General features: G+C 36.6%; 1 protein-coding gene across 1 annotated transcript in view; it reads left to right on the top strand.

Annotated features, from left to right (window-relative positions):
- Positions 1 to 296: 296 nt before the first annotated feature.
- LOC112004914 (dehydrogenase/reductase SDR family member FEY) overlaps positions 297 to 9,999 on the top strand; it is a 43,086-nt gene continuing 33,383 nt past the window's right edge. The window contains exons 1-4 of the mRNA XM_065766765.1: positions 297 to 831; positions 919 to 1,036; positions 3,629 to 3,765; positions 6,444 to 6,545. Coding sequence (XP_065622837.1) covers positions 493 to 831; positions 919 to 1,036; positions 3,629 to 3,765; positions 6,444 to 6,545 — 696 coding nt within the window. The 5' untranslated portion in view covers positions 297 to 492. The remainder of the gene's footprint in view (positions 832 to 918; positions 1,037 to 3,628; positions 3,766 to 6,443; positions 6,546 to 9,999) is intronic.

Genomic DNA, 9,999 nt, shown 5'->3' with positions numbered 1-9,999 from the left:
GCAATCGGGTCGGCCGGATTCGGGTCGGTTCTGGTCGGTTTTTCGGGTGGATCGGGTTACCGGATCAATCTGGACAGCCCTATATTCAACGATGAAAATATTTTGTCGCCAAAAAACACTTTATTTTATTAAATCATCTAAAAATATTTTACCCACGGAAAATAATTTACATGTTGCCAAACAAAGTCTTGTATCTTCATATTCTTGGGGTTTTTTTATTTATTTTTTATTTTTTTATTATTTAATTTATAGGCCTAGGCCGGATTCTATATATATATATATATAAATTTGGAGATACTATGGAGATGGTTTGAGTCTGACCACTCTCTAGTCACTCCCACCGCATCCGATTCCAATCAAAGCATTAATAATATGTGGTTTTGGAATAGTAGCCATAAACTGAAAATTATCGGTAAATGGTCAACGCAGCAGTGAGCTGAGCCTACAGAGAGAGAGAGAGAGAGAGAGAGTGAGTTATAGTTTCTAGTTTCGATGGCAACGAAGCGGAAGCAGAAGAAGAAAGAGGGTTTGGGATGGATAGAATGGTTGAGAGGTTGGATGTATTTGATATACGAAATGCTGTTCCAGAGGATCTCGGCAAGCCACTTGCACAACCCTATGCCTTTGCCTCCCGGGCTCAACGATCTCACCTGCATAGTCACCGGCTCCACCAGCGGCATTGGCCGTGAAACCGCTAGGCAATTGGCGGAGGCAGGGGCACACGTCATCATGGCTGTCAGGAACACTAAGGCCGCTCACCAATTGATCCTCGATTGGCAAAACCAATGGTCCCTTTCCGGAGCAGGATTGGCTCTCCCTCTCAATATTGAGGTCCTGCTCAATTCAATTCTCTCTCTCTCTCTCTCTCTCTCATAAATTTGCATCCTCTTATGCTTTTTATTTATTTTATTTTTGAAGGTTATGGAACTTGATCTTCTCTCATTGGATTCCGTCGCCAGATTCGCCCAAGCATGGAATGCACGTTTAGGACCTTTACATGTTCTTATTAACAATGCCGGAATATTTTCCATCGGAGGTACCTTCTTCTTTTAAATGTCAATCCTCCTCTTTTTACAGCACTATTTTAGTAGTTATTTTGGAACACATGTAATCTATGATTACTTTGACTAAATTACTTTGAATCCTAGTAAGATGACACTGTTTATTTTTGCCGGTTTGCTAATTCTACACCATTAACATAATTTCTAGGCAATGAAACTACTGAATTATTCGTAATTCAGTATTTTAGGGGGCTTTGATTTCATAGTTTGACAAAGATGTTGATTTATTCCTTGGTAATTACATGTGAGAGAGAGAGAGAGAGAGAGAGAGAGAGAGAGAGTTGTGACTGTGATCCATGAATTGGGTACTCAAGTTTCTTGTTGACACACTTTGGATGAAAAAGCCCAAAGTACATGGTTAATTCAAGCTGAGCTCACTGAACATTGGTAACCTAAACTCAAGTTGAGTTTGAGAGGTAAGCTTGAAGTAACCAAGTGCTGGTCATTGCAACAAGATATCTAACTTCTCTATAGGGTGGGAAACCTTATAGAGAGTGCCGGTCATTCAAAGAGCTTGAGTATTATCTATAGATTGTGTGCAACATTGAGAGGCACCTGCTATAAAAATGTTAAATTCAGTTTTTAGTGATGGTGCAGTATTTTTTAAAACTCTAGGCAGTGCTGATGGTTGAGGAACATGATCCCATAACAAAAACCAAAACTTAGTCCCAAAAGTAAATACACTAGTCGGGTTTACTGCGTCTTTTCTGTCATTCCATTCTATTCAAAGTTGTACTCTCTTGTACTTCCTTAATTGACATGTCATTTTTTAACTACTTCTATTTATGTAATTTTTGGTATTCCTCTACCAAGTGGATTTACTCATAATGAATCCTATCTTTCCTCTGACTTAAAGAACCTGGTCCATTGACTCAAAATTTGTCCAAGATTTGATTGGGCTCTGAATTCCTATTCCCCTGTCCTAAATCTACCCTAAATATAGAACAGTAAGGAAACCAATTTAAGTTGAATTGTTGTGATCCCTTCTGACTGTACTACAGGGCAGTTCATAATGTGGACTGTACTACAGGCCAGTTAATATCGTGGCACCAGACCTTCTTGGTGATAAGAACCTATTGATGCCAAACTAACAAAGGTGTAAAAAAACAAAGGATTACTGGTTATTTTTCATTCTACTATTTTTGGCACTGTTCAAGATGCTGCAGTGTGAACAACTGGTTACTAATCAGTTCCTAAAAATCATCTATAAACTTCTTGGTTTCTGGTGGATAGGGTGTTTCTCCTCTCTTGCACTCTATACAAGTTTGCAAACCAACACATGGACAACTCTGCATCTTTTCCTCTCCTTACCAAATTGGCCTGCTTTAAGGAATTTGTTAATCTTTCTATTTTTGGGATTGTGATTGACCTGCTCCTCTTTTAAATGACACCTGATGAATGTCTTCCTAATCTTTGGAGAATATATATGTTTTTGATCATGTAAAATTAATCATATCCCTATCTCACAATTTTCATAATTCATATATTTATTGGTAGTGCAATTTTGTTAATTATCCAAGGAAAAAAAAAGGTTAGGGAAGGTGTCTTGGTTGTTATGAAACTTAGCTGAGTGAAATATCATATATTCTATTGCATGTGGTGCTTGTTTTAGATTGGTTTTTGAAGGGAAACCTTTATTGGGCACAAAAACTTGTAAAGTTGGTTATATTTTATGTTGAATTTCTAAGGTTTCATATGTAATGCCATACTTCTATGTCTTATGTGGAGTCTTGTTGGACCTCTGGATCTATTTTGTTTTATATTTCACTCCTTTTTAAAGTTGATAAAAATGAAAAACTTGAAGGTAGCTCAATAGCTTGTCTAGTGCCCTCAATTACACTAATAAGTCCAAACATGATACATCTTTAGAAGATTTTTAAAGTTGGGTAAGCTCTCATTAACTTGCTAAGAGCCTTGTAGCTCAATGGCACTATCTGGTGTCCTTTAACCAAAGTTCAAATCCCCCCACCTCCACTTGTTGTATTGAATTATTAGAAAAAATAACTGCCCCCAGTAACTTTTCTTTAATTTTGATGCACTGCTAGTGCACTTCCTGTGTACCAGGTGTTGTTTTCATATTTTGACTTTAAAAAAAACTTATGATGAATCAAGCCTAAAAAATAATCTTAGATGAGTTAGGTCACTACCTCTTTTTTGCCCCTCCCTCTGGAAATAACAATCTTTGAAAGAAATAATAAAAAAGCAATTCCTTGGACAGCAGGTCTAAAGCTCTGCAGATTCCTAGAATTTCTTTTCCACCTTGTTGTAGTTTCCCAGCCATTTGAGAAATTCTGGCTTTGTTTCTCATTACGTGAAGTTGCCATGCCATTTCCCTCAATGCGCATGATTGGGATCTTATGTTGTTGCTCATTTCCTGCTTTGATATGTTGCTCTGGCAAGAAGAAGTTGTTGTATTTGTATAAGTTTTCTAGCATCTAGCATTTCATTGGATGCTTTAGCATTGAGTGGTCTAGTAAAAACAGTTTAATATTAGCTATTGAAGTTGAATATGTTTGTCATTTTTGTTTCATTCAATACATGATGCTCATTGTCTATTTTGTATCCAGAGCCTCAAAAATTTTCGAAAGATGGGTATGAAGAACACATGCAAGTAAATCATCTGGCTCCAGCTTTGCTTTCAGTATTGCTTTTGCCATCTCTTATCAGAGGCTCTCCAAGTCGAATTATTAATGTGAATTCTGTTGTAAGTTCCACAGTCATTGTTCGTATAAATACAAATGCATTTTGCATTACCATTAATTGAATAAATGTAAGAGGACCCTTTGTGCCTTGTTGAATGACTGATACATACAATAGACACAATCTTTATCAGCGATCTTCCTTTTGGCAATAGCGATGACGCCATAAAAGATTGATGTGTTATCACTTTTCAAATTTGCCTATTGAATAATGATTTTATGGGGTCCACTATGAAGTCCATTGAAGTAAAATTTGCATGAAGTCCATTGTAGGTTAAAATGGTTTTGTAATTGAGTTTTTATTTTATTAGTGATGGTTATTTTTGTAGTCAGGGGCAAATATGTAATTTTTAAGATTTCTACAAAATAAGGGTATTTGGTAATTTAATTGAGTCTAGAATTTTCTTGGAGATTCTAAGTATCTTAGGTTTTATTTTCTTTAAGTCCAAGTTAGTCTTTTATTAGGCTTTAGTTTACTACTTAAACTAGGAGCCCTAATACTACTAGTACAAGAGTTTTTATTTATATTTTTTGTGCTTAATGTAATCAATAGAGATGGTTTTGATAAATATAAGATTGTTGAGTATTTTGAGCATTGATGCTTGTTGGTTTTGGTTTTTTCTTTTCTTGTCTTCTCTTTCTTGTGGTACTCTTCATAGGTACTATTCATGCATCCCCTGAACAACATAAAATTCTCTTTTTTCTTTTTTCCTTACAACTCTCTAAATTCCCACAAACTTTCTTCTATCAAATAGGCATCAAATAGCTCATTGAACCACCTTTTAATTCCGATCACAATCTCATAACCCTTTTGTTTTCAAAAATTCTAAACCCATCCACAGATTCTCCTAATTCTAAACTCACTATTAATCAAACTCTCTCTCTCTCTCTCTCTCTCTCTTATCTTTTTCTGTTTCTTTTAAGGCTCCCAAAAGTAATGATCCTGGGTCCTCCCCTACACGATTTTTTAATATTTATTAAATTATATATAACTGATAAAGACATGGATGCAACAAAACAAGCAGATATATGAACTTACATTGGGAATCACCTACAAGAATTCTCTAAGATAGGGCAATGCAGGAGTTCAAATTGCTTTATTTCTTTAAATGCATAATGCATTGAGTGTCAACTTGTTGGGTAATAAAAGTTGCTGCCTTGCAATGGTTGCCCATTAATAACCAATAGCAAACTTGGATTGGAATAGAGCAGTTTGGAATCTTATCATTGAGAAGGTGGAAAGGAGGTTAGCAGGATGGAAAAGATTGTATCTATTCAAAGGGGGGAGACTTACTCTCATAAAAAGTACTTTATCCAATTTACCTACTTATCTCTTTTCCCCTTCTCCAATTACGGCAGATATAGCATACCATATAGAACAACTTCAACAAAATTTTATTTGGGTTGGTCTGGGAGATGATTCTAAACTTCATTTGGTGAATTGGTCCAAGGTATGCTCTCCTATCCAGTTTGGGGTTCTAGCAATTTGAAATTTGAGATACTTTAATGAAGCACTATTGGGGAAATGGTTGTGGAGATTTGGGTATGAGAGAGAAGCGCTATGGAGAAGGGTTATAAGGGCTAAATATGGAGTTGAGGAGGGAGATCGGTGCTCTAATCCTATTCCAGGCTCCTATGGGGTGAGTTTATGGAAAACTATTTGTAGTGGTTAGTCTACTTTTTCTCACTACATTCAATTTCAGATTGGAGATGGGACTAGAGTGAAATTTTGGCATGATGTCTGGTGTGGGGATAATCCTTTGAGTATGTGTTTTCTAGATTTATTCAGAATCAGTAATGATAAGGAGGCTTATGTGGCTGATCTCGTGCAGTTTTCTAATGGGGTTCTTTTTTGGGACTTAGAATTCTTGTGAGAAATTCATGATAGGGAATCAGATTCTTTGTTTGTTTTTTGGAATGTTATATATGGAGTCTCATTGAGAGGTATTGGTGAGGATAAGATGTGTTGGACACCTACTAAGAGCAAGGGCTTTGAGGTAAGTAGTTACTATCAAGCTTTGTTGGGTGTATATACTCAATCCTTCCCTTGGAGAAGTATTTGGAAGCAAAAAGTTCCTTCTAGAGTTGCATTTTTTGTTTGGATTGCAGCTTTAGGAACTATCTTGACTATTGATAATTTACGTAAGAAGAAGGTGTTGATTTTAGATTGGTGTTATATGTGCAAAAGTAATGGAGAATTGGTAGACCATCTTTTTCTACATTGTCCTATTGTTTACGAGTTGTGGTCTATGGTGTTCACCTTGTTTGGTATCCACTGGGCGATGCCAAAGACTGTAGTTGAGCTCCTTGCTTGTTGGCAAGGAAATTTTGGTCATCATCGTAATGGTGTTATTTGGATGGCTGTCCCTCATTGTTTGATGTGGTGCATTTGGTGGGAGAGAAACAACCAGTGTTTTGAAGATTTTGAAAGGACTATAACTGATTTAAAACTTTTCTTCTTTAAAACTCAATTGGACTGGATGTCTATTTTGTAGATATCCAAATTAACTTACATGCTGCTTTAGTTTCCAATTATGGCTGCTTAATGATTTTTTAGGAGCATTTGAATACTAAAGTAGTTAATATATTATATGAAATGTGAATCCTTTCCATCATTTTACTGTCAAGTTATCACTTTAAGTCTGAGAGTGGCCTGTCCTTTTTTATTTTTTTCTTCCTGTAGATGCATTATGTTGGCTTTGTTGACACAGAAGATATGAATGTTGTTTCTGGGAAAAGGAAATTTACAAGCCTAGTGGGATACTCAAGCAGCAAGCTAGCACAGGTACACTGTGAAACCAATATTTAAATTTTTAACCTTTTGATGGCCCAGAAAATTCCTTGCGCTTGATTGCGGTTATTTTTACCCTTCATGCATAATGTGAATAAAATTATTAGTCTTGTTTTATTCTTCTTCTTCTTCTTTTGTGTGGTTGCTTTAATTTAGATCCCTTATGTAATTTATGATTTCAGGTGAACTTAAGTATTCATTGCTATTGAATTTATAAAAATAAAAAAGAAGTATTTTTTGCTTTTGTGCCATTCGGCACTTTATTCTTTTGGTTCCTTTCCCCCTGGATAGATAATATTCGAATGTATGGTGACCATAATTTTTCTTATGTGTTACTTATCAAAATTTTTTTTTTTTCTTATGTACATGGGTTGTGCCCCTTTTGTACTTTTAATGAATTAATATGAAAAGATTAGTGACCATAAATTTAAGTAACTTGTGAAACATGCTTTGAGGTGTGTCTGTGATGTATGACAGATTTAGAGAATCTTTCTACATGTGATTTGTTGTGAAACTTCTGGATAAGAAAAGTTACAAATTTATCTTTTGTAATATATTGAAAGGCTTTAGGGCTTGTAGAATGTTTACTGATTGATCCAATTTCAAGTTTGAAGGTTAAAAGATCTATTCTTGAAGAAAATAGGTTGCTGGGTTTTTTAGGTCATAGCAGAATTAGGGTTTTAGTGGTGTTTTGATCTGTCATTTGGTAGTGATTGGCTAGGGAAAGTATATGAGGTTTTTGGGTCTTAATTAATGTAACAGGAGTGTGGTTTAGGGTTGAACTGGAGAAGAAAACAGAGAAATTAGTGGCCGTTCAAGGTTTGTGTGGACAGTATTATGAATGGTGTGCCAACAAGGAGAGAGAGAGAGAGAGTCTCTGTATAACTCAAGTACTCAAAGAATTCAGACTTGATTAATCACCTATCAGAAAAAAATTAATCAAGTCTGAATTTGAGTACATTGAGTTATACAGAGAATTTCTCTTCCTTTTACTGCTAGCAGTAGGACTCCTAAATTGACTAGTAAGCCTGAAGACCTTTTACGCCTAAGCCTTATTCTGCTTGAAAGTAACTTGACATTCCTTTTAATACTTAACCCTTATCTACCTGAAGGCTAAGGCACTTGTCCTGACAATCAATAACCTTTAAAGTGGTGCTTCCAGAATCTCTTGTAATATGTGTTCCTTAATGATATGAGACAGTTATTAGGCTTCTTGAAAAAGTTAATCATCCCTTGCTTTTGATATTGTAGATTGTAGGTTGTCTCCCCCTTCTTTTTTTTTTTTTTGGATAGGTAATAACATCTTTATTGATAAGAAAAGTACAATGAGTTGACGATAGTAAACTCACTGCACAAAAACGAATACAAAAAAATAAAAAAGAAAAGCTAACAGAATTAAGGAAATCAAACAAAGAAATACAATGTGTGAAACCCCAAATACGAGAGCACTTAAAGAAAGTCCTAAGTAGCAAAGACTTAAACCGATCTACAGGTCTTTCAATTTCCTCAAATGTTCGGGCATTGTGTCCCTTCCAGGTTAACCAAATAAGACACGCTGGTACCATATTCCAAACATTTGAAGAATGAATCCCCAACCAATTCCACCATGCAAGAAGAGAAACAACAGTCTTCGGCATCACCCACTGAACCCCAAACACAAGAAAGACTTCATTCCACAAGGTATGGGCAAACTTACAATGGAGCAATAAATGATCCACAGTTTCCTCTTCACTTCAACATAGGCAACACCAATTAACTAGAGGCAAATTCTTCTTAACAAGGTTGTCTATTTGAGAATTCCACCCCTAGCAACTGTCCATAAGAAAAAAGCCGCCCTTTTAGGTACCTTAACACACCAGATGCTCTTCCAAGGGGAAAACAGTGACGGAGCTTCCAACAATGAATAATAGAAAGAGTGAATAGCATAAACGCCACTACGATTCAATTGCCATATCATGGTATCATCATCCCCCCCCCCCTTCCTAATCAGTGGACACCAAAACTCTATCAATTTTAGACATAGAAGAGTTATCGGATTCACGAAACCATGTATACTCACCACCTACCAAGGTAGATCAACCAAAGAGTTTCTCTCAATAAAATCCGAGAACTTGAACATGGCTGGACTAAAAGAAGTACAATCAAGACGCTCTGCTGGATATCTGATGATATTGAAATCACCATAAACACACCAAGCTGAGTTCCACCTTGCTCTCACACAATCAAGTTCTGTCCACGGAGCATCCCTGAGGCCAACAGTAGTCGGACCATACACCTCGTACAAAGCCAAACAAACTTGTCTACCACACCCTTCAATAGGACAAAAACAGAAAAGCATCCAACCATAGAATCAATTTTTTCATACACTGTTTTATCCCACAACAAAAGAACTCCCCCTATTGTGTGAATTGCATCCAAAGCTTCCCAATCAACAAAAGGGATACCCCAAAGACTTTTCACAACAAAAGAATTAGCGCAGTCCTTTTTTTTTTTTTTTTTTTTTTTTTTTTCTTGAAAACACACTATCACATTTCCACTCCTTGAGTAAATTATTCATAGTATCCCTCTTTTGAGGATTGTTTAATCCTCTTACATTCCAAGATAGGAGTTTCAAATTCATGGACAAAAAACTGAGCCCACCCACTGGAATTTAGGTTCCCTCTAGTTCGACACCTAGATTGCCTATCATAATTGACAATAGAAACTAAAATTTTCAATTCCCCCATACCTTTTTTAGTTGAAGAGCCAGTGTGACGAAGACTACTACCTAAAGCAGCTTGTTTTTCTCACACTTCCTCAAGCTTTTGAAAGAAAGCAATACACTACTTCTCACATGAATCAATAGGAAAGCCCACAAATTTACCAAAACCCTTCACTATCCTTTTCACCCACACTGATGGTTCTAGAACATCCTCCACACAAAAATCATCCAGGTCACCCTCCATTGATGCTACTTCTGTATCCCCATATGAAACCCACTTAGCCAGAGGTACAAAATCCGCATTACAATCATCCTTATCCTTAACTAACCCCGTGGGGTTGATCAAGTCCAACAATAGCATGACATCCTCATTAGAAACAGAACCCAGCACAGAGAGAAGAGACAATTTTCTCCCAGAAACTCGTGGTGGCGATTCATATTGGGGAGCTTGAAGACTGATAGAATCAGAGAAACCATCTTTGGAGAAGCATCGGACTTGGCCTGCCCAACAGAAGGCCCATTAGTGTTTGGAGCAACCTCAAAGTTGGGACAATTCTCTACTGATCCAACAGTGGCAAAATTTGCAGTACCCACACAACCGACCACAAGATTGAGTCTTCCTTAATTATTTGGAAACCACTACCTCCTCCATCACCCAGTCAAGGATGGTGTGAGATACCAATGACAAAGGTTCAACAAGAGGACACATTTGAAGGACATGATTGGAACTCTCTGCCTCATCCTAGC

Source organism: Quercus suber, unplaced genomic scaffold, assembly GCF_002906115.3.
Source record: "Quercus suber isolate HL8 unplaced genomic scaffold, Cork oak 2.0 scaffold_740, whole genome shotgun sequence".
Taxonomy (NCBI): Eukaryota; Viridiplantae; Streptophyta; class Magnoliopsida; order Fagales; family Fagaceae; genus Quercus; species Quercus suber.
Note: the sequence above shows the minus strand (reverse complement) of the source record. Positions and strands in the feature narration are given on the sequence as shown.